Source organism: Chiroxiphia lanceolata, chromosome Z (assembly GCF_009829145.1).
Source record: "Chiroxiphia lanceolata isolate bChiLan1 chromosome Z, bChiLan1.pri, whole genome shotgun sequence".
Taxonomy (NCBI): domain Eukaryota; kingdom Metazoa; phylum Chordata; class Aves; order Passeriformes; family Pipridae; genus Chiroxiphia; species Chiroxiphia lanceolata.
Genome location: NC_045671.1, coordinates 964,996 through 990,497, shown reverse-complemented (window position 1 = coordinate 990,497; position 25,502 = coordinate 964,996). Strand labels below are relative to the sequence as shown.

Sequence of the window (25,502 nt, the reverse complement as noted above, 5' to 3'; positions counted from 1 at the left end):
TTTTTACACTGGAGTTCCCAGCCAGCCCTGTCCCCGGAGGGCTCCCCACGACCCACCTCCGTGCCAGGTGCCCACGAGCGTAGCGCTGGAGGACGACTGTGGCTTGTCTCAGCCTCTGGTACTTGACCCTCTGCAGCCACCCCCGCACCGTCTTCTCAATCATGATGATGGCAGCTCTGAACTTGTCCGCCCGCAGTTTCTCCAGATATGCCACCTGCCCTGCGCGGAAGAAGATCTTGGTGTGTCCAAACTGGAACTTGTCTGGATCCTTTTCAAAAGCACAAAGGAAACGAAATTTAATTAGCGTAAACATTATTTATTTATTTATTTATTTATTTATTTATTTTCAGTCTGTGTTGCTCAGTAGACACAGAGTAAAAATCCCCCTCCGAATAAAATTTGTCAGCTCACATCGCTTCTTAACTGGGTGATGAAGATATTATTAGACCCCAAGCTACTCGAGCACTACAGTTCAGTCTTAAATTCCATGTATTTACACAGATTTTTAATGGCTTGGGAAGTTTTTGTTTTGGTTTGGCTTGTATTTGGTTTGTTTGGTTTTTTTCTTGGGTTTCTTTAAAGTTGAATAGAGCAATCATAGAATCCTAGAATGGTTTGGGTCGGAAGGGACTTTAAAGATCATCTAGTTCCAGCGCCCCTGCCATGGGCAGGGACACATTCTAAACCAAAAATGCAACATCACAGCATTTAAAGAAAGGATTTGTTTCTAAAAAAGATTAATGTTTTCATCTGCAAAGTCATTCAAAAGGCTCTGCAGCCAAGGGAAACACTTGGTGCATAAGGAAAACAGCTTTTGCAGAGAGGAACCCAGTTAGGTACACTCCTCAAAAACCACAGGAAAACAAGAGATCAAACATTAAAACCTGGCTAGGGTGCTGTGCAAATTTGGGGATACCCAACAGCAAGAATCCTCTGCGTGCACATTTGCTATTTATAAATAAAGCACTGAAGAGCAGCAAGGTTTTGGTAAGGAGAGGGGGCAAAAACTTCCGATTTGCTTATGGGAAAAGAATCCCAATCTATGGGATGCTTTTTCCACATAGGGCTATTACAAGCCTCCCATACATCAAGATAAGGCATTTATTGCACTTTTCTCTTACTTGTTAAGGCAAAGAGTGATTTAATGATTCATTAAGGTTCATGATGTTGTCCCAAGCTGGAGCTGTAACACATGCTCCAGCTATGGCTAGCCAAAAACAGAAGGAGGGGTTGGGGTGACACATTTTTAAAAAGTGGCCAGTTGATCATGCCCAGCCAGTGACAGCAAACTCAGGACTTCACCAGCACTGGAACGGTACGTGCATCTTGACCACAACCATGAGATCCCACGTCACGCTTGCTCCCTCTGCCTCCTTGAAATATTATCTCATTTTGGAAAAATCCCCAGGCTGCCCGGGATGAAGAAGCACCTGCACAAGCAGCAGGTGAAGCTGGAGCAGGAGCAGCAACTTCAGATGACACAAAAGCCACGAACCTCAGCGCTGTTAAAATCACTGCCAAAGATCTGGTCCCAGCTCACCTTAATGAGGTCTTCCAACAGGGTCTTGCAGATCTGCTTCTTGTCGTTCTTAGCGAGGTCTGTCTTCTTCATAAGCACACGATACCTCTTTAAAAAGTCGTGGTAGGACCACCTGAAAGCAAAGCATGCACTGGATTAGTCTGCATGCTTGGTAATATTTCCTTAAAATAAAGGGTTTGGAGTCATAGGTGAGTCGAAATATGAAATTCATATTTTGGGGGATCTCGCACTACTACCCTCAGAATGGATCAAAGACACCTGAAAGGAGCTTAGTCACCCTCAACCTGACCCTCACTCTCAGCCACTCTCTGTTCCAGGCTAGAAATGCCACAGATCACCTTGTTTTCAGTCCTCCTGATGTGCTTCCCAGTCTGCTGCACTTTACCACTCAAATGCAACAACTCCGCTCCCTTTGGGAAGGAGATGATAATTTTGGAGAAACCATGTGTATCTTCTGACTGGACGAAAAAAAGCAATCTTGATAGTCACAGAGAATGAATTAAAAAGATACGCTTTTTTATTTTGTGTTTCCAAATTTTGATGAATATTGATTAGAACAAAGTAATTAATTAACTGCTCCACCTTCAGGTCTGTGATATAGGCCCTGGAAAGAAACATAAAATCCTTTGATGCTGAAAAGACAAAGCCAGCCCCTTGGAAGATGCCTCACTGTCACCAGCAGCAAAGCTTCCAAACAGGCAACACTAATTGAAGGAATTAGAGCACTGCATCCTACTGCTAGGAAATAACATCTCCTGCTGCTCCTGTAAGATGTAGAGCTTGCAGACTGGGATCCTGAAATTGCTTCAGCATCTGCCAAGTTTCAGTCTTCTGTAATTTAACATAGCGAGTTATAAATGCCCTCAAAACCTGAGTTTTTAATTAAAACATCAGGCTTTTCCAGCAATGTCCAGAGCGGTCATCGTTATTTAAAAAAAATAACAAACATCAAAGGGAGACTGGAAAGAATTGCAGAGAATCTGGTTCCTGCCCTTACTCAACCACCTGTGAGCCTGAACCTCACCCACATGGATGCTGTGGCAGCCAGGATGAGAACACACTGTATGAAGAGCTGCTATAAACACCTCCTGCACCCAGCAGCCCCATAAAAGCCTTTATTTTTTGTGTCATTACACTAAATTCTTCCTAATTTTCCGCTTCTAGAGATTAAGAGAGGAGCAGGTGGAAAGGAAAAATAAATTGCAAATGCCCAGAGTGATGCTCGTGGTGGGTCCTTATCCTTGACTAGTCTGCAGTGGTGGGGCTGGGCGAGACACCACACCACCCAAGCAGCGAAGGCTGCCAGCTCTATAAAACACTCCATAAAACAAAGGACCTGCACAACCATCAGCTATCAGCTGCAGATACCTCTCATGAAACATCTTGAAGATTGGAAGATGGGGTATTTACTTAGACAGGCATATTGCTCATTTCAAAATACACGACCAACAGAGTTTCACGTCACCTCAGAAAATGCAGTCAGGGGAGGAAAGCCAGCTTGATTAAAAGCAACAGTCTAATTAAAAGAGTACAGTGGAAGAAAATATTTGCAAACAGAATGGAGAAAAAGGGGGAAAAAATGGGAAGCAACATGCATCTCCTGCATGGACACAACTGGCAAAGAATATGGGACTGGCAAAGACTAGGGAATGCTCAGTACTGAGCCAAAGTAAGGTGGAGGGCTCCTGGAGACAGAAGAATGAGGGAAATTGTCGTGAGAGGATTTCCAATACTCAGATTGCTCAGATTAGTTCTGGAGCATCCAGACTTAGTGCTGATTTAATCCCCATCTCACCTTCAAATGACCAAAAGTACTGGATTGTCAATAAAAAAACTAAGATACCAGTTGTGAGGAGCTCTCTCTGGGATGAAAACTGAACACAGAGATTATGCAAGACTATGAGCTTTGTGTCCTGTAGGGTTTAAGCCTGAACTCGCTTTCTCTTTGCTTTCCCAGTGCCTCAGTTTTATAATTACATTTCCCATTTTGCTTTGTGCAAATAAAACCCATTTTCATTTTAAGCACATCTGAGGTTTACACAGCTCCAAATCAAACCTGAGAGGAGAAGCAGAGCATGCAGTGCCCAAGGCACCCAGCCAAGCACACGATGCTGGAGACATCCTGCCTGGCTGAGGTATTGCTCGAGCCAGGGAGAGCTTGATCAGGGGAAAAACAAGCCAGTTTAGGTGCTGATATTATTAACTGCTGCTATTTGCCGAAAAAAATCATCCTACAGGTGCCACCCAGGCTCCTCCAGTAAGAGCAGATGGTGAAGAGGCAACACCAGAAACTGAGGGCACAGGTCCAAGCAGGGCAGAAAGCAAAATCCATCATCTTCCACCATCGAGGAGATCCCACAGCCACTCTCAAGCAGGAGTCAGGCACCTGCAGGAATTCCTTAAAAATAGATCATAAGTCACTACACAATGGGTCTTTCTTCGGAGCCTGTTGCTCTCATTTCACAACGTGGCAAAAATTGATTTTCCACGTGTTTCCATTCGAGTCCGTCTTGAACATAAATTACTCACTTTTTAGGAGTAAGTCTCACATGAGATATTGGAAGTGGCAGGGAATACACTCACTGATTGCTGCCCAGGTGCTTATCTGGGCTGGTGGCATCCACAGTCCTCTACTCACATTTCCCAGAGGTTCCCAGCCCAGTGCTGCACATCCACAGCACAGAACTCACACTCTCACTATCCTTGCTGATTCAGCAGGAGATGACAGCCCTGAGATAACACTGCTTGTGCTATTGTCCATGGAGTATCAACACAAAATCCCTGCCTGGCTGGGGCTCAGCTGGTCCATCAGGAGTTTCGCTGGAATATTTGCCATCCCAGTTCACAAGCAAAAGAAAGCTGCAGGGGCTCATAGGTGCTGTTACAGGATTCTCCCCAGAGAAAGGAACAATTAAAGCACTCAGGTTTAATGTAACATGCCTCACTGAACCTCTTGAGGCTCAAAGCTGTATAAAATTTCCTTACAACAATGTGCTTCGGGAGAAGCAAACATGATCCCCCACCCCTGCAAGGGAGAGCTCACCAGTGCAGAAATACTGAAGCTCACTTTAAATTATTCTTCTGCACATATATATGTCTCTTCTCTATTAGGTTCAACACTTCCATTTTCAGAAAAGGAAACAAAAAAAAAAAAAAAAGAAAAGAAAACTTCTTTCCCACCTGCTAAACCACACACTGATTCCCAGTCAGGGACAAAGGATGTGCCATGTCACCCACCCCATAGCTTAGCAGGTTGGGAGACATTATTGGGAAGGTCACACTTCAGTTCAACTTGCTGACAGGTATTAAATAAAAAAATGCAGATCACAGGTTTTCAGGATGCTGCCACGCAACACACAGCATGGGCATGGCTCAGTGCTGGGACCTGGAAACCACCAAGGGCCACTGAATAAATACAATTCCATATAATTGTCAAGTTATAAGACCCAGATAGGTGGTGTAGAGAAAGAGCTGGAATTAGGAGGATTTTTATACCTGCACAACTGAGAAGGACGAAGAAGGAGACGTGAAGAACTGGAGACAGATGCTACTCAAACTTTTCCAAGGTAAAAAAGAATAATTTTGGGACTGAGATCAAGCACAACCAAACCTCAAACATCTATGTTTTGCTTTGAAGTTAGCACAGGTCACTAAGAGGAAAAGGCAATAAAAGGGATGGAAGGATGCAGGAAAATAACTTATGCCTGTGGAAAAAAGTCCTCCCTGGGCTCCAGCAGCAAGGAGGATGCTCAAGGGCTTGGCCAGGAGCAGGAACTTTGGTCATCCCAGCAATTTCTCTGTCATTTTACAGGAATTATAAAGAAGGAATAAGCCATAACACACATCACAAATTAATTTTATTTTTATTAATTTTTTGTTTTATTTATCTTAATTTTTATTAAATAAATTTATTGTTTTTTCTGTATTTTAAAGAACAAGATTTGGATGTTTTATAGAAAACTACAAGGTACAGAGCAAAGGGGCTGCTCCTGCCCCAAATCAAGGGGTTATGAACCCAAGCACAGCCCCTCTGCTGCAGAGCCAAGCTGGGTTTATTACAACCTCAAATTAAAGGCAGGGCTTGTGTAAGAAAGCAGGGGTGACATTCTAAGGAAGCCTCTGAAAAGCATCTCTCCAAGCAGTCAGCAACTGCCCAAAATATCTCCAACCCATTGTTTCAGGGTGATTACAGCAGTGTTATGTCAGCTGTGTGCTGAATTAAGAGCTGAAAGGAGTATAATAAGTCAGCAAAGCTTCAAACTCTTAACCATAATATGGTTTTCTTTTGGTAGCCTAAAATAACTTAATGTAAAATGTTTCCATTCAGGGCAACTAAATTAATTAACCCCATCACCCAAGACCATCCCATGTGCTGAGCAATCCCTTTTGTGTAAGAAATCCTGCCAGCACCACATGGTACCTTCCACTGAATGGGCCAAAATTTTAAGCTGTGAGGAGCTGGACTACACTGATCTTTCCATAGGATCCAAAGCCTGTTTAGGGGGATGCAGGTTGAATCTCTCAGCCAAGATTTGACATGAAATTATTTTTAAAACTGTGGTTCAGGGAGAAAATTTCACTTGTCTTGTTTACTGCAGCAGAACAGATTTGCCTTTCAATTAGCTCTAAAACATGCAGGCTGGCCTGGCTTGAAATTAGCTGGAATATATTCAAAGAGAAGAACAAGGAGCGGAAAAACCCCTCCATTTACACATTACACCTTTTTTTGGGAGTGGGCAAACAGAACTGCTGGTAGCCACAGTCACTTATAGGTTTTGTTACTTTGAAATGACAGCTAAAGGCACATTATATTAAAAAAACCCTCTATATCCAAGGATGCCCATGATAGATTTCAATTATAAATGTTTAATGTTTATGGAGTTTAGCAGCTGGGATTTCACACTGAATTGATACAAAAATGCTGCATCTGACAGTCAGATCCAGGGACCAGGGGAAGCAGCCAAATGCCAAGAATATTTAAACTATAAATACATAACAATTACAACAACAGTATTTCAGAGAGGCTGCAGTGGTGAGGTTATTCAGAGTGATGGCACAGTGGGAGACTGTCACTGTTGGAGCACTGACTGGAAACCACCAGAACCAGCAAGAAGAAAAATGTAGAGTTTTGATAAAACGCAAGTTAAAAACTTATTTTAGAGAGTATTTTGTGATTCATGGAGATCCACACCAATTAATTCTCTACAGACTCATCTTTATGCAGCCAGTTTCTATAAAGAAGATGAATGGTTGTATAGCATAGAGACATCTTCCATGCTTTACCCTGGGAAGCTGATGATAGATTTACTATCTGCACACCTCAGACAGCCCATTCATCACAGCCATTTATGTACATGCTAACAAATAAATTTCTTAACTGCTGCACAGCATTTCAAACCAAATGATACATTTTCAATTTACTTGAGACAGAGTGCAGTGCACCATGGAAATGATAAAATAAAACCAGGTGCAACCAAAGTGGGGAGCACATGGCTTCATCTTCCAGTGACTCACATGGGCTGAGGAACTACAACTTACATTTAAAAACTACTTATTTTCCTAAAGGTAAAAAAAAAAAAATAATATTAAAAACTCAAAAGATTGAATTCTTCAACCCATGAAGGACTTGATGTGAAATTAGAGCAGAAGGTGGCTTTATCCAGAGACCTCTGACCCAAAGCCACATCACTCTCAAAAGCTACTCTTGTAACAGTATGATGGAAAATATTCAGATGTAAGCACTACAGGATGAAAGTAAACATTTTCTACAGCTTCTGTAATAAAACTTAGATTGAGATTATCAAATTTGAAAATTCCCTATTGCTTTAAAGGTAAATTGCTTACACCGAAGTGAAACAAAACTCACAAAGATCAAGTTTTCTCTTATTATTTTAAAGTGGTTTAAATTTAGAGCCTTCACATGGGATTTAAATCTAAAGCAATTACTCTCTTTTTTGGTTTTATCATTAATCAACCAATATAAATCGACATCTCAAAATATAAGGAAATATAGAGGAATAATCAATGCTCACTTACAGATGGCACATAAAAATGCAGAAGCAACTATTTCCCACAAAATAGGATCCTGTTGAAGCACTTTTTCCCAAGCTGGTTTATAAAGCCAATTCAAATACACAGATTTTTCACAGTCTTTCAAGGATGTCATCCAGCTCCTGGGTCTGGATTTTCAAGACTGGAATTTTATGACCAATGAGGGTGAAGAGCTACCAGAGCCCAAAGAGAGTATTTCATTTAGCACAGAGCTGTTCCTACATACAATTATCTTCTAGAAACATTAAAATACACAAAAAAAAAAAAATCTGTCCTTGAAGCATTGCAAACACTGGAGAAGGATACTCTAAAAGGCTGAAATAGGCATTTACACTTCCCTCCCACACACACACGAAGAACAAGAGGTGACAAGTTGCAGTGATTGAAGAGTTATGTATTCTCAGTGTCCTGGGAAAAGATCTCATAACCAAAAGCATGCAAGCAGAGCTGAGAGCATCACTTTTGAGTTTTTCAGGATGGAGGGGTCTTTGCAACAATCAATTATTTGCTGTAAATAGATCCTGGCTGGTCTCCAGGTGCCGCAGTGGTTTCTCCCCTCCTTTCCCCCTCCACAGTTACTAATTAGACATTGATTTTAGTGCTGTAGGGTCTAAACTGCAGTTAGATGAGTAGAAAAAGGATAAAAGTCTGTAGTATAGTTATGAATGGAGAGGAACAGGGTATCCCTGAAGCTGTGACAAGACCAGTAGCAAAACTCATGAACAACCCTCAAGTTAGAGTTCCCCAAACCTGCACTGGGGAGTGTGACTGCTTGCTTAGCACAGAACTGCCTTCCCATGGCCTCTTCCATGTAAAAAACCCAGCTTTTTCATTGCTTTAGGGCTTCTACTGCAAGAGGACAGACAGATTTGGCCCTGCAACAAAAATGATAACAAAAGATGACCCGTGGGCTGGTTTTTAATTCCTCGTTGTGGCTTAGAGATCATGAAATTTAGGAGCAACTTTTTATTAGTTACTTCCACAAGTACCTTCAAGACTTCTGAGATAAGACCCAAAGGTGATTCTGGGTTTTCTAACAGGGTCAGACCCCCACAACGAGGACCTAAATCTCCACATACCTCTGCCACCCTTCCACATTGGCAGAGGAAAGAGAGGAATTGGTTTCTATGAAAAATTTCTTCTTCTTTTTTCCTTTTTCCCTCCTTGAGTATTTGGGCTCAGCTGGTCAGGGAGAAGCCCATCATCAGTTTTTGCCTGTCCATGGAGGTCACTGGCCAACACAGGAGAAGTGCAGCAGAGCCACCTGATCTCAACATGCAGACAGTGCCATCAATTGCCAGAAGGTCTTTGCAGCTTTGCAGGAGATGAGAGTAGAACAGTCCTCCCCAAAATCCAGGGCAGGGAGTTTCTCATGGTGCACATCACCACACTCAGTCGACTCTTCACTGAGCATATTTATAACTTCTTTGTCCCATATAAAAAGGCTGATGGCTTTACTGTCATGAACACAAAGCTGCTTGGCACTAAAACGCAATTGATGCATTTTTAGAATTATTTGCCCTTGTCATCTTCAGGGTTTATTTATAGTTTATGTTTCCTGATTTATTATGCCTTAAAAACCTCTTTTGAATTTTATATCACACAATCAGCTAGAGCCACATCACCCATAACCCTTCCTTTTTATGATGCAAGATTTTGAAGCCTCGCATGCTTTGGATGTGCAGTGTGGAAGTCTATAGTAATAATTTACAACCCCTATTTTCTTTCTCTGCAAGTACGATCAAATTTTTTTTTTTTCTGAAATGACGATTGCAACAGCTGTCTGATGCCAGGAAGAAAAAAAACCACAAAGTAAAGTAAATTGTACAGTGGAAGGAGCTTCAGGCAAGCAGGGAAGAAATCCTCTAGGGCAACGCTTGTTTCCAGGCAAGATGGGTGCAGAGGATATAAAGCTGCTGTTTTGCTACTTGATGTCCACCTCCATTTGGGATCAGAGCTGGATTCCTTTATCTGCCAGGCATCAGCTTTTTCAGGCATTTCACCACATCAAATTACATCTCAGGACCAAACTCAAAGCACCAGCTGAAACGCTGGGCACAGCACAACACACCCTCTGTCAGCCTCACTTTGCAGCTCTTTGCCTGATAACGAATCTCTTAGATTTGAGGAACCCAGGACCTAATGGGAGTTTGGCAAACTGTAAAAAAAAAAATATATAAAAAGGAGAAAATCTACCCTGGATACAAACCAATCTAAATAAACACTGTCTGTCCTGAAAACACCAGTGTGTCCTTCTCTCTCTCTTTCGCCTCAGGCAATCACAGAATGGTTTGGGTTGGAAGGGACCTTAAAGCTCATCTTGTTCCACTCCCCTGCCACAGGAAGACACCTTCCACTAACCCAGGTTGCTCCAAGCCCTGTCCAACCTGGCCTTCGACACTTCCAAGGATGCAGGATAAGGAACTTGCTGAGTTAATCACACCAGCAGCACAACACCACAGCAAACTCCCAGCCCAGTACCTGGATGGGAATCCAGCTGCGCTGATCCGGACGGTCTCCAGCACTCCACAGGCTCTCAGCTGCTGCACTGCCCTCTTTGGATCAAATCTGCAATTATATTTAGGATAGAGATTAACACAGCGAAAAGGAACCCACACTTGCAACTCACCTGATAGCGAATCTTGCAGAGACAGGAATTGTCTTCGGCTCTCATCATTACAGTAGGGGTTGAATAAAACCATCTTCTGTAGTTTTTAGTCCAGAGCCATTCCTTCACAAGTCCTAGTATAACTCATGCCTTGCTTTGGGAACACAACTGCACAGATGTCACACATTTCCTCTCCATGTCACAAGTTGCTGTACTTTTCAAGCATAACAGGCTTTGCTACCACCCTGTTGTCAATCCCTAGTGGTTTTCTTGGGATAAGATGACAGTCTGCTGCAATTAATTAGTCCCTACAGCCATAATCTACCCAGCTTTGTAAAGCAATACAATTACAATACAGAAGGGAACAGGCTACCCCACCTCAAACTGCCTGATGAACCAGACAGTACTACTTCTGCAGTTATAAAGTCCAGAAATCAAATTCAACAGCAAAATAAGTCTGATATATTCAACTCCATACCAAAACCAGGTCCCATGGATTTACAGACTACGTTTACCAAGAACAGTGGTGCTCATGTTCCTGACTAACATCAAGGGGTTCCTGACTAATGCAAGGGGTTTCTGCCCTCCTCTTTTTAGCTGGCATCATCCCTTACCACTGGCATCTCATTTCCATCAGCAATTTGTGCCAAAAAACTTCATGAGAACTTCCATCTGAATACCTGGGCTGTGCTCTCTCTGGTTCCTGGCATGAGCCCACTCCCAGATCAGTCTATCTTTGCACAGAGTGAGTCCAGGTACCAGTGTCCTCCATTGCTGCTCCCTCCTTCCACCCCAACACAGAATGCACAAAGAGGTCCCAGCCCTTCAGCTCTGGAAGATCCTGGAAGAGCTCCTTGGCTCAAGCTTGGACTCATACAGTGTAGATGTACACAGCTGTGTGAGGTTTCCAGAGCAAGGGTGAGAAGCGAAAACTTCTCAGGTATCTGCTTGTCTCTCCCTGAAAGCCCAAAATATTTACACCCACAAGTCAAAACTACATGAATAATTCTGCCTGGTCTCTGCAGTACAAAAGCAGAATGGAAAATACTCCCCTTCTTCTCTGTGCTTTTTTAAATTCCCTGGACCTGTCAAGACTACCAGCAAGTTATTCGCTGCAACACCACAAACACTGCGTGGGGTGAAAAATCAAGTCTGGGCTGTCACTCACTTCGAGGAAGAAACCACAAGGGTACAATTTCCATAACAATAAATAATAAACAGGACTGGCAGATCGACGGGGAAGCTTCAGACCTGGAAGATCCCAGGGCAATCTACGTTGTACACAAGGGAAACTCTCTCCAAAGCAGACAAGCCCTGCTCAGAGAGGGTGAAATGCAGTAACCAGAGAGGCTGCAGTTGTCTATCTGCTACAACTCCAGCTATAGGCTAACACTGAAATAAAGAGCTTCAAAGTAGGACCATACACACTACTAAAAACTTCTTTTCCTTGCCATGGCAGGTAGAAGCAACTGGCAGGAGGTTGCTTTTGGCCTGGAAACCCAAGTAAAAGATCACAAACCCTGCCCGAAACAGAATTTAAAAGGAAAATTGACAAAGGAGCAACCTGAAGTCAGGCATTCCCCTTGCACATCTGCCTTTTGCGGTCTTCTCCATTAGGGATTAACCTCAGACACAGCCTGCAGCCAGATGCAGCAAATATCACTGAGTGGTGCCAATGTTTCCTCCAGGATGGAAGCCTGACACCCCTCACCCTCATTATAGATCTTATGTTTTCACCAAGCTGTAAAGTAGGAATGGAAGTAATGTAGGGTGCAAGAGACCTGAGGAAATCAACCTCCTGTGTCTAAAAGCTGGGACAGCTATGGGGGGCAGACCCATAGCTCAGGGCTTTATCCCGTCAGAAGCTGAAAACCTCCAAAGATGGAAGTTACACAATCCCTCTGGGCAGACTGTTCCATCGATAGACTGTCCCCAGGGAGAAAAAAACATGTTTACCCATTCTGAACCTCTCATGTCAATTTGGGGCCATTGGCTCCTGTCCTCCCACTGCACACCACTGTTAAGAGCATGGGTTTGTCCTCTTGGTAGCCCCTGTAAGTACTGAAAGGCTGCTATCAGGTCCTTTCTCTTCTCCAGGACAAAACACCTCATTTTAGCAAAAAAATGTAATGCTCCTGTGAGTTGAAAAATGTTATGTTTTAGGAAGAGAAGACTTGTTTTCTCATTGAACAACAAACATAATTCTGAGTGTTCTGCACGCTATAAGATATCACTTCAGTGCTAATCCGGAGCAATGTCACTGGTGTTTCACTTCACAGGTGCCTCCCAGCACTGTGTATTTTCCAGTATGTGGCTCTGAAACACAGAGTCCTTTACAGCCATCCCAGTATTCTCCAGACTCAAGTTTTACTTATAAGCAAATAGACTTTAGAGGGTAAATCTGATGAGGAGTAGCTGAGGGAGCTGGGGGGGCTCATCCTGGAGAAAAGGAGGCTCAGGGGGGACCTTCTGGCTCTGCAACTCCCTGACAGGAGGGGGGAGCTGGGGGAAGTTGGGCTCTGCTCCCAGGGAACAAGGGACAAGACAAGGGGAAACGGCCTCAAGCTGTGCCAGGGGAGGTTCAGGTTGGTCATCAGGAGGAATTTCTTCATGGAAAGGGTGGTCAGGCCTTGGAAGGTGCTGCCCAGGGAGGTGGTGGAGTCCCCATCCCTGGAGGTGTCCAAGGAACAACTGGACATGGTGCTCAGTGGTCTGGGCTGGGGGACAAGGTGGGGATCGGGCACGGGTTGGACTTGGTGGTCTGGGAGGGGCTTTTCCAACCTTAATGATTCTGTGACTTTATTCAAGCCAAGCTCAGGATACAAATTCCTCAAGCTGGTGGCAGCAAGACCAATATTGACCAAGATTCTCAGATCACATGCCAATTAAGCAATCCATGGCAGGTGAGGAGGGAAATCATCTCTTGCAGAATCCCTGGGTAGGAGACACCTGAACCAGAACTTGTAGAAGGGGATGCAACCTCACCACCCCAACCCAAAGCAACCTCCTCCAGAACCATTCTTGTGTGTTTAGTTTATCCTTTGTTCCCAAAACCCTGAGCTTGGACAAATCTGACGTTCATCAGACGGGGAACATCACATCAGACCAAGCCATCACTTAAACTGCCAGCAGACACTGGCAGAATTATCCTCTTATTATTTGCTACACATAACAGCTTAGAAGTACAACTGTATCCTGAGCATCACATGAAAAACTGAATTGAAAAGTTAAAAGGTAAAGAAGTGAAGATGGATGGGCTGAAAGTATAGTCGAGTATGGACATGGAGTATTGGAAACACCATTTGGAAAGGTGAAGACATTTCACCACGCAGAACATCCTTGACACTTTCACTACAGCAATTCAGAAAATGCTTCTGTGTTTTAGCTAAAGAAAACAATCAATCACAAAGTGTTACTCCTGAGTTTCATTTAAGCAGAAAAACACTGCAACAGGCAACAGGAGACTGAGGTGTGGCCCTAAGCATCTCCAGTGCCTACGAAATGGTACATGAAACAGATACAACAGAGTACAGGAACTGCCATCCCAGCACAGGCAGCCAACACAGCCTTCTCCAGAGCTGATAACTAATCATCTAAGGAATCAGTTAAATATAAACCCCTGTCTGAACGTCTTCTAACCATTAATACCCTTCACTTTGCTGTTTGCAGGGGAAGAAGAGTCAAGCCAGGAGGCTTGACCAGCACATCATGACCAAAGGTGAGCCTGTTTACAGGTGCTTCACCCTCTTTTCAGGACACTGTTGGAGCTATCTCTGCACCCTGAAGTTGCACTGTGTTCACTGGGAGCCCTCAGCCTGCGTTGGATCAGCTGGAGGGAAATGCCTCCCTGCTGATGGGTTACAATCATAAGCTGCTTTCTTAAAGGTCACCACCTGCAGTTTATGCCCTTAAAGGACATCACAACATGATCTACGAGGCTCCTACATGCTAACAGACAAGGCTTTTGGAGCTGAAGGGAACAAAACGGGGTACAAAGACACAACCAAGAGGTCAAGCAAGGCTAAAAGCTCTCTGCTCACAGCGCTCGCCGCTCACGATACGTCTCTGAACTACAGAGGAAGATCAAGACTGGCTTTTTGTTTCAGCTGCTCACTCACCTGGAAACCTGCCTGAAGTTGATACAAGTCACATCTTTACTTTTTCCGCATTTATTTTGGAAGCACTTTTGTTCATTTTGCAAGCCCGCTACTTTTCTCTGCATTTTAATTTCTTCATCTTTTCGCTGCTTAGAACCGTAACTATTTAAATCAAAGCAAATCTAAGAAGAAATTGTACAAAGACCCTATTATTGCAAAGTAAGGATGCTCAGTATCATTAGCAGAGTATATCTGTGAATTACTATAACCTGAATTGGTCTTCATTTCACAGGCACAAAACGCACATAACGAAACCCAAAAAAGTGACTCCAGCAAAATACTCCTGCAACCTTCCAGTTACAGGAACAACGTTACAAGGAGGGGGCAATGTCCCTAGCAAGGGGAAGGTCCCAAAGCACATTTTGTTGCTCTAAAGCTGAACATATTTTCTCATGTGAAAGCCCACTTACTTAAAGGGCAGCTTCTCGTCGTTGGGTTTGATGCAGCGCACGTAGTGTGGGGTGGTGGCATTCAGGGTCTCCATCAGCAAATGCAGCGAATTGCGGAACTGGAAGAAAAAGCCACTCATTTTGAGGAGGGAGGAAGGTGATGCAGCCCTGCAACCCAAGCTGCCAGGTGCCACAAGGCACCAGCCCCTGGATGTGACGCGGCGTGAACCTCCCCGCCTGCCCAGCACATTCAGCAACTGGTGGGTTGAGGACTTCCAGCTTAAGGTTCATGAGTAACAAGTGTTTGCTCAGGACTCTACACAGTTGGGTCTCTGAAATATCTCGAAGGGTGGAGACAGCACAACCTCTCTGGGCCCTCGCTGCACCATTTGACTGTCCACACAAGGGGAAAAATGCTCTTTTCCTGAAATTGTTTCAATTTATGAGTTCCATAGTACAGTGGGACACATTCCAGTGAATCACAGAGTGGTTCCACCCTCCTTAAACCTCTCAACTACTTCCAGTCACGACTACTCAAGCCTCCTCTTCCAGAGACACTGCTAGAAGTCACCCAAAATGCAACAGACAAACGTGGGTCGTGGGAAAGTGCCTTTCCATCCCCAACAGCTTTTCATTTATCTCTGACTCAAACTGAGGCAACAAGATCTTAACTGGATTCCCCTGTTGTTGACCGACTCACTCAAATCATACATTACCTGGTGTCCCACTGTTTTCTTGTGCTCCTTGTTGGCAGCTTTGATGGCTGGCCTGGCAGAACGGACGCTGATTTTGGATGTTCCCTTTCCCACGGGGGTGACGGGCACAGCACCCTTCTCTTCGTGGAATAAGTCTGCCACCATTGGATACTAAAACAAACAACAACACTTGAGCAACTCTGGACCTGCTCACTGGGGAATGAACCCACCCAAGTCACATTGGTCAGGTCACTTTTACCCATCTTAAACCTGGAAGGGGAAAAAGGGCAAGAAAAGTGAAAGCAAGAAGTATTGTCTACATAACCCACATCAGGACCATTGGCCATTCTGTCTCATAGTTCATCAGACCCTGAACGTGAAAAAAAAAGAGGCTGAAGTCTTGTCAAGACACAAAACCCCCTGAATGTGGGCTTGGTTTCAGAATACTCATCCAGCCCTGGCCTGATCAAGGATGCTGCCTGAACAGCACACACCACAGGAACGGGGTCTCCATGTGAGAAGGTCCCACCATGGTCTCAGAGGCACCCTTGCTTCTCTAACAGTTAAAGAGACACCAGCACTTCCTCACTAATTATCACTAATTATCCTTACTTCCTGCCTATCAGCTGAACAAGCAAGGACCACCATTCCACAGCCCTGGATGCACCACATTTGGCTCCTTGGATCCCTAAAGTCTGGGATTTCTGGCAAGCCAGCAGCAACATTTCCACTTCGTAAACAGGAGAACAGGTGAGCTGGCAAATGCACTTAATGTCTTTTTTTTTTAATTATTATTATTATTATTTAAGGAGCAGGATATTCAAATTTGCATTAGACTGGGAAATTGAATATTAAGCAAGCCACCTTAAATCTGGCGTGGTTAGCAGGGCTGTTGAATTTTCACATCTTGGACTCCAGGACAGCCCCTGCTAAGGGTCTGCTTCATACTCACAGTTTTTATTTTGATCTCTGGGGCTCACTCAACTCCTACCAGAACAAAGGCTCTCACCTTTTTTGCCTGACCCTCTATCCCCGAAAAAGAGACATCCTGTTGTACTTGGATGACACGTCACTGCCTTGGATGCTTTGACTCCTGCAAACTTGGGATGTCTGGATGGCATAGGTTTGATACTGTAAGATATCCAACACGGGCTCTGCATCACTATCTCACACTTCACAGTGTGGTAAAACCCCCGTCTGTAATTTTGGATTTTGAAATATCTTCTAAACACATAGCTGGAAGTGCCATCCACTTGCTAATTAATAACAGCATTGTTTATTCCTGGAGAAGGATCTCAGAGCTGAGCTTTCAGCTCGCACAATGCAACGCTGGGATCATCCTTAGCAGCCCAGGATCTGTTCCACAGGTGTTGGGGGATAAGCAAGAAGGACAGATCCCTCCTTCCCAACTGGTAGACTCAAAACCATCAGTGCATTATTTGTAATTACAAAGGAACTGGAGTACAGCACCTATGCAGCATGCCTGTATGCTCTCCTCTCCATCAGTAGTCAAATCAGTTTCCCTAATTCAAAGAACATCACTCTCAACTGTTTTAGCTGACCAGCACTAACGGAACTAATTAGCTGCTTTATAAAGTTTCTTTCACTGTCCTGTTGATGGCATTAATTGCATTCTAATTAGCAGAAGGCAGTTCTGCCTTGGTGGGAGTGCTTCATCAGCGATGTGGCTGCTGATGGAGAGGTGTTTAGGTCCTTGCTGTGTTAAATTGACTGTTCCTCCTTGCCCTCCACATCGATTTGGTGGAAATACAAACACAAAAGCAATGAATACTGTATGCAGGCCTGGTCCTGAGGACAGGACAAAGTCCTCACAGCACAGCCTTTTGCCGCACAAATTTAAGTTTTAGTCAAACTAGCACATATAAGCAGCAGACTCAGCACTGCCACTGCTACTCTCTTTGGTTCAGAGAGACCAGGTTGCTTTTTACAGCAAAAGAAAATTGGTTTTATTTGTTTATAGCCCTGGACGGCACATGGCAGTCAAGAGGCAAAAAAACCAAAAAAACAAAAACAAAAAACCAAACAGGATAACACAATCTGCTGGCAAATAGGGGTTAGGGAAACCAAGAGCAGATCATCAGCTTTTAGAGGCTTTTCAGGAGGAAGGTGAGGATGCTCCTGCTGCTCTTTTTCCCGAGACAGCACAGCATAAGCACAGGCTGATAACAGTCACTGCCCCCATGTCACTAAAGAAATGGCTTAAAGGCAGAAATTCTTCAAACTATCTCCCAAATGTTCTCAGAGCCAAGTGCATTTGAGAGTGTTTTGTGCTGGATCAGAGAAGCTGTGGCTGCCCCATCCCTGGGAGTGTCCAAGGCCAGGCTGGACAGGGCTTGGAGCAACGAGGTCTAGTGGAAGGTGTCCCTGCCCATGGCACGGGTTTGGAACGAGATGGTGTTTAAGGTCCCTTCCAACACAAACCATTCTGTAATTCCATGATCACAAATGCAATGTTGGTGTCACCTACAAAGCCACCACCGTGAAGTCACAGGGTCTTAACACCTGACCCCAAGGACCATTACCCTAGTTTGCAGGACAGGTAAACTCAAATCTTGGGTCCCAAGACATTCACATTAATTTTTTACGGTTTGATTTGTTTGGGGTTTTTTTAGGTCAAGCAAACTAGTTGCAAGGAGCAGGGTTTGGTGGTTTTTTTAGCTATTAAATGAAAGTCCAGCCTGCTCTGGTATTATATTATAGTCCCTCTATAGGACAGAGAGACCTATTTCACCATTTTTTAAAAATCTCTTATTTTCACAGAGGGAGTTCCAGGGTCCCCAACACTCTACAACAATAGGTTACATCTCTCCTCTGCAACCAAGTCAAACAGAAATCCCTACCAGACACTGCCAGTTCTGCAGCACTGATTTCAACAGCAAGTTCAGCACTGGCTAAATAATTCATCATACAGCATCAATTATTCCTGGAGGCTACCTGGCATTTCTAATAAGCTCTAATCATGCCCAGATTTTGCCCTGAGAAGCTTCCTGAACATGCAGAGATCTTGATTTGGGTGTTATTAACGTCCAGCTTCACAGTTATTAGTCTCACAACTACCCCCACGGATGAGAAATTTGCTCATCCTGTCATCTTCACATGAATTCCTGGGGGGGACACAGGGCAAGCCACTGACAACAGTCAAATAATTTCCCATCCTCATCTCAGAACTTTGACAGGAACAAGCTCCTGCTTAAAATGCTTTTAAAACCACTATTTCCTCCATCTCCCCTCACCCCACTCCTTCTTTAGGGTGCCTTTGGAAGGTGACAGCCAGAAGTGAACCCAAGGGAGGGTGTCACAAAGAGAGGTCTGGATATGTGACACGTTTGCTTGCAACATGCAGGGGGGTCCAGAATCTGTAATGCAAAAAACCCTAAAACCAATTTAAACATACTGGCCTGTGCTGTGGTAGGCTTCCTTAAGCCATGCACAAGGTTTGGTGGGACAGCAGTGCCTCAAAGTCACGCAGCCTTTACTTTAGATGCAGGATGCAGGTGTTGGACTTTGCAGGGCTGGGTTTTCATTCTAACTCTTTAATAAAAGCTGCCCCTGGAAGGGATGAGGCTGTCTATGAAGTTTCAGCTCATTAATTGACAATGAAAGACTCAAGGCTGCAGGGAAGAACTTTTGGTCTGGTTTTAAAACAGCAAGTATTTAAAATTCCTTAGATGTCTGTGCTATTGACACCTTTAACCCAATCCCCCCAGGTGCTCATGGAGACAAGAGTGTGATACTGGAAGTCAGTGTAAAATCTGCTCAGTTTATACATAGAACTGTGAAGTGTCCAACCTGAATCCCATTGCCAAATGCCCTTTCACTGTAGAGCCCCACAGCTACTGCTCTTCTGCTTCCAACATCCCACCAAATTCCCAGCCCACAGAAATACCAGAGATTTTTAACACTGAGAACCAGCAGGAGACCTGGTATTCAAAGTCAGTCAATACACCCCTGCTGGCACTCGAAGCAATGAGATGTTGACAAGTTGTTTGTACAACACTCAAGAGAAAAAAGGCACAAGGCACGAAATCTTGTAACACAGGAGTGGCAGCGTGATCACGAATATGAGTTAATTTGTTAAAACTATATACTTGCAGTGGTGTAAAACAGCTCCACAGCAGCTGGGATGCCTCAGAGTTTGGGTAATGTTTCCAGCACTGTGTATTAACCCTATCTTTTGCATACTAATTATTAAAGTAATTAGAAGACACAGGGACATGTATGATGGACTACAGCTAAGACAAACAGCGATTTTCATATAGAAGGGTGATAGGGTCATCAATGCTACCCACAATATACAGACTACACTGCTGACCATGGCTTTTAACCCCAGGATCACCTTACTTTTGAGCAACCTAGTCCAGTGGAAGGTATACTTGCCCATGGCAGGGGGTTGGAACAAGGTGATCTCTAAGGTCCCTTCCAATCAAAACCATTCTGTGATTCTGTGATAACACCTTCAGTGCCAGCTGATGAGTGGGGAGCTCCAAGCAGGAGTTAAGTGGGATATACAATGCCCAGTAACTAGCTGTTCCTAATTTTGGTTCTTGGTGACCAAATAAGAAGAGGATCAGCGGGTTTGGAAACGATTTTTGTGATGACAGGATACCAACACCAGAGTGAAAGAACATGTATAACCACACATACCCACACATGGGTGTGACTATAGCCCCCAGCACTCTCCTCTACCCCCTTTCTCCCTCCTCCACATCCCACGTATTTGCCTCTTTCGCTGCTGTTACATGTTCACATACCCAACATGCTCCAACCAGGACCACTGCCATGATTTACTGCTTTTACCTTGCTGGCTTTCAGGATGCTGATCTGCTCCTCATACACGGTGTCCCTGTTCTTCTCCAGAAATCCCTCACTCTGGTATTCCACCTAGAAGGAGACAAAAGGAAGCTCAGAGGGCAAAGTCAAACCACACAGGGACAAGGTGCTCCCACCGCTCCCCTGCTATCAGGAGTTCACCCAAAAAACCTGAGAGGGGGAAAGGGGAGAACAACTGGAATTTAAAGGTCACTTTTGAATCAGAAGAAGTGAATCAGAATAAAAGCAAAACCCTTGCTGCAAACACAGACTGTTTCTTAGTCATTAAATTGCTCTGTATGGAAACCAGAGGGGGAAAAAATGCAAAGTTCATCAGTAACTCTACAAGCTCTTTTGTTCATTCCTCATCTTCTTGTAAGCTAATCAATAAACCTCAAAAGATGTCTTGGCTATGTCTCTTGTAGGTCTCTTAGTTTTTGAAATTGCAGAGGGTTGGGATGCAAAGGAACTTAGAAAAACATTCTTTAAAGTATACTTTAGAGGGGACAGAAGAAAATTTCATTTTTTACATTTGAAGTTGGCTGAAATAACTGACCACAAAAAAAAAAAAAAGGGGGGGGGGAACTTGTAGAGAGATATTGATTGTGAGGGATACAAGTGCAAAACCAAATGCCTAAGGAAAGGTGAGTACCAACCTTTGCCACAAAAAGTGCCTCTCACATCCAGGGCAAATCTGGTTAGGAGAAGCACCTGTATGGCAGCAAAGCACCTGCTTGTTGTCTGGCTCCTCAGACCATCCCTGGTCTTTTTTTTTTTTCCCAACAAATGGGTCTTTGGGATAACTGCAGGCTTTTGAGATTGTCATTTGCTGTGAGTGACACCTGTCACATCAGGGTTTTGATGAAGTTGGAGCCCATGGACATGCCCCTACAACTCCAGACGCTGGGATTTAGTTTAGTTTAGTCCCACAGTTGGCATCTTCTCCCTGAGAAAGGTGGGATCAGCGAGGATCACCTCTCACCTCCTCCCCACACTGTGCCTCACTGACACTCGCAGCTCCTGCCCTTCAGAAGTAATTCCCTTTTCCAATACATTTTGTGTCAAGCTGCCCTTACAGAAATTCATTTTGCCGCAGCTTTGAAAAAGAGGATTTTGCTCTCCTCTAGAAACCACGACAATTTACAGCTTAGAGCAACAGTTCTGAGTCTGAAGTCCTCGGAGCTGACCTAGACTCGAGCACCGAGCCGAGATGATGCCACCCAGGCACCCCTGTCACCGAAAAGCAGCTCGCTGGGGCTGTGAACTAATTTTCCCTCACGTGGCTGTTTCTTCCCCTTCCATGCACTTCCTGTTTCCAGCCCCCGGGTACCTTATCAGCGAAGTGCAGGATGATGAAGGAGGTGTTGGACATGCGGGGCTTCTGGAAGTGCTGGCTGGAGCCGTGGCGGTCGTACAGCTTCTGTGCCCAGTTCTGGTCAGTGCCCCTGGGAACCTGCAAGGTGGGAAGATGGGCCAGTTCTAGGAGCGTGTGCTACTCTATTTTCTTGTGTATTCCTGACAAACACACTAAAATTTCACCGCCAGCGAAAAAACACCCAAATGCTGGTTCTGTTCCAACAGCCAGAACTGCTCTTGCAGGAAAAAAAAAAAACCCAAAAGGTTAAGGGAGTATTTTTACACTTAAGTTACATTAGTTACTCGGGCACCAGCATTATTTTTTTAGTGCTATTTTTGGTGAACGAATACTTCCAGAAACTGCCACCTGAGAAAACACACGGGAAGCTCTGGTTTATCTCATTTAAAATAATAATAGAAGTACAATAACAATTCTTAGATACTAAAATTAAATAATACTAAAATTGTAATTCTTAAGAAATCTCTGCCTCTTTGGGATCACTTGGATTCCAATCCCATGATGTTTTAACCCCAGTTACACACGGGGTTGGGACTTCAGACCCACATACCTGTCCTGCCACAGCCAAATGATTGCCATGTCCCTTTCCCACACATCCAAATCTCCTGTGCCACGGATGTCCTGGATGCTAAACCCTCCCTCTGCCTCCTATTTAGACTGAAATCAGGACGCAAAATTTGAAAAAATTTGGCCACGGTACAGCAAGATATCAGGTGTTGCCCAAGAAATTGCTTTGGTAGAATAGGGCAGAGAGTGGAGAAATCCTAAAAAACTTCAATGACTTAAAAGAACACCTCACAGCACTACCTGTGCAGCAAGGAAATGGGCTACTTTTCACAAATTAACAGTTAAAGAATTCTTGAGCTTACCATCCTCCCCAGCATCTGCAGTTTTTACCCACTAAATAACGGTAAAATTAAGTTAATACAATATACTGTCAAGATCAGGGAAATTTTGTTTTGTGTTACTATTTTCTAAGCACATACAGCTGTATAGCAGCATATAAAAATATGCTGTGATTTCTAATATGAAATACATCATTACACTTCCCATACAGACTCATTCTTCTAGGTTATATTTAGGTCCTTCTCTGCTAACCAGCCAAAACCCCAAAAACTTTACAAAAAAACATAAGGGCGTTCGAGGAAAGCACCTAGCTGTACATATATTTTATTTTGCACTTTTCTAGCCCAATGAGCTTGACACAAAGCAAAATTCTTGAAAATCAAAGGAAACAAGGAGTGAAATTGTTGCTCTTGAGGGCTGAAGAGCCACAGCTGATGGGTTCATCCCATGGATCACTGCCAGCAGGGCACATACACACACACAAGTTTTAACAGAAAATGACTGACTGGATAATTTAGGTTAGAAAAAGAGAAGAGCTGGAAGAGAAGTGTTAGGCAATATTTAAAATTGGATGGGACCAAAGCCTAGAAACCACAGAACAACTGTGCAGCATCAGGCAGAGCTCTGGATCATCCATCAGGACTTTACATAGATCTTTATACGAAAAATGACAGAGGAAATAAGGGCAGCAAACAGTGAGAAGGAAACCTCAAGACAGTTGAGGAATACTTCTCAGCACTGCTCTGAAGCAGCCTTTGATTTCATAACAGCAAACCAAAACACACCAGAAAGGCTCTGGACACTGGGATAAGCATCTCCTGCCTATCCCCAGTAAGGGGGGTGAATTAAATGCAGCAGTCACTCATGTACGCCATGCTACCCCAGATTTATTTATATTTCACAGGTTTTAAGTGTAGCCAATTATGGACACACGTAGAAATAACAGAGAGCACATATAAATATTTAAAAGGCACTTAGTTATGCAATTATATACATGTTTTATTTACGCAAGATAGACTTGCATGTTTAAACTACAGGGTTATATAAATGCAGATGGGTTTCTTTTCATCAGTTATATTTAATATTTATATGTAAAAGACATTCTTTCTGGAGCTATCATTAGGTGTCTCCTGCTCAGGACTAAGCCACAGGTGCAGAGCAGGAACACCTGAGCCATGGGATGCTGCAGAGAGCAGATTTACCCTGCACCAGCTCTCTTCTAGGCCATCCACTTTGCTGAAAAACCTGCTTATCTCAGAGCTGAACTTCAAAGGCCTCGCTCCTGCCTCCCAGAAAGAGGGTTTTGCCATACCCTGCTCACTGTCCTGCAGCCAGAGTATTTTTAGCTGCCTGAGGAGCACCTGACTGGGACCAAGTTCCAGAGATCAAAACTAACGGGGCCATTATCTGCACTATTATAACAGCTTTTGGTATTAGCTTGGCAGTTTAAGGCCTTTAGAGCCACGGAGAAAGTTATTTAGAGACTATCTCATCTCTCTTTTTTAGGGGCTGGGGAAGACGAAAAGCAACTGCCTTGCAAAGTTTTGCATGGAATCTTTAAACAAGGTAAAACACCAGGAATAGCGCACGAGGTCAGCGCTTCTGCTCGTCCTCCTTGTCGTGCCTCTGTCACTCCTCACAAAATGGGTGGGACAATGTAATCCCTCCACACGCTGTCCTCTGAGCTGTCAGGAGCTACTGCAACCAAAGTCAAACCCACCCAGCATGGCCAGGGTCACCCCACAGGCTCAAGTCTGCCCATTTTGCACCCCGGGATCAAGAACCCACCAAGATCACCAGCCAGCTGAGGAGCTGCCAGGAGCTCCTGGACTAAAGGCTGAGATTCCTTCCACCGTCACCTCCAACAGGAGGACAGTTAAATGGATAAAAATAACAAAGGTCATTGGCTTTAACTTGAAGGAGGGTAGATTTAGATGGGATATTGGGAAGGAACTGTTGGATGTGAGGGTGGTGAGACCCTGGCACAGGGCAGAGAAGCTGTGGCTGCCCCATCCCTGGGAGTGTTCAAGGCCATGCTGGATGGAGCTTGAAGCAACCTGGGATAGTGGGAGGTCATGTTCCTCCGTGGTAGGGGGTTGGAAAGAGGTAGTCTTTAAGGTCCCTTCCAACCCAAACCATTCTGAGATTCTACAATTCAAACCTAATGATCTAAAAGTGAACCCCCTGAAAGCCATTTACATATTATTTCTTTCGTCCTTAGCTCCAGTACAAGTTAAAGCCTGAAAAGAGCCTGGGCTTCCTCTGCACTCCAGAGTCACATTCCAGTGCAAGTGATGTGCCTGACTTTAAAGTCATCAAAGCTGACAGCATGACATGGGGGAGGTTGTTCTGCCATCGGATCGGGCGACCCGCCCGAAAGGAAAGCCCAGAGGTCCAACCTCTGCTGATGGAGCAGAAATCCCCCTGGACAGGACAGGGCAGCACAGGAAGGCGATGTGCTCATTTCTGATGCTCAAAAAACTAACGAGTCCAGACAAGGAAAACACATTTGCTCAGATACCCAAGTTCACAGCGACGCGCGGAGACAAGAGGGATTGAAAACCAGTCAGCCAGAAACAGACTTCAGTGTTTCTGGCACTTGACAGAAGGACACGGGAAAGGTTAAAGAACATCTTTTGAACAACACTAGAAAATGCATTTGGCACATTAACAGCATAACACAATGGCAACGTGCCATAAAACACAAAACGGAGCCACAAAAGAGCTCAAGAACGTGAGGGAGTCTGTGGGTTTGGTGAGAAACATCCCCCTTCGGCAGCCTCGGGGTCAGGCTGCTCCTCAGCAGAAAGGATTTCACCAAGATCCCTAACAAATCTTGGACAATTGTTCTGTAAAACCTTGTTCTGCAATTGACACATGAACCCTTCCAACCAGCCTGTTCTTGACAGAACCCTTTTCGATGCATTCCGTGCTAACGGACAGGGGTTTTTTTTCATTAACTTTTTCATTCTCACTACCCTCCCAACAGCACAGGCAAAAGCATGAAAGCA

At 44.2% G+C, this 25,502-nt stretch overlaps 1 protein-coding gene across 5 annotated transcripts in view; it reads right to left on the bottom strand.

The window, feature by feature from the left end:
* MYO5B (myosin VB) overlaps positions 1-25,502 on the bottom strand; it is a 144,551-nt gene that overhangs the window by 48,156 nt on the left and 70,893 nt on the right. For all 5 annotated transcript variants that reach the window (XR_004354496.1, XM_032675593.1, XM_032675595.1 and 2 more), the window contains exons 13-19: positions 21,601-21,723; positions 20,259-20,342; positions 15,462-15,611; positions 14,767-14,864; positions 10,073-10,159; positions 1,541-1,652; positions 57-268 (exon numbers count right to left, since the gene is read on the bottom strand). Coding sequence is in view for 4 of the 5 variants with exons in the window: in XM_032675593.1 (XP_032531484.1) it covers positions 57-268; positions 1,541-1,652; positions 10,073-10,159; positions 14,767-14,864; positions 15,462-15,611; positions 20,259-20,342; positions 21,601-21,723 (866 nt within the window). In the remaining variant the exon portion in view is untranslated. The remainder of the gene's footprint in view (positions 1-56; positions 269-1,540; positions 1,653-10,072; positions 10,160-14,766; positions 14,865-15,461; positions 15,612-20,258; positions 20,343-21,600; positions 21,724-25,502) is intronic.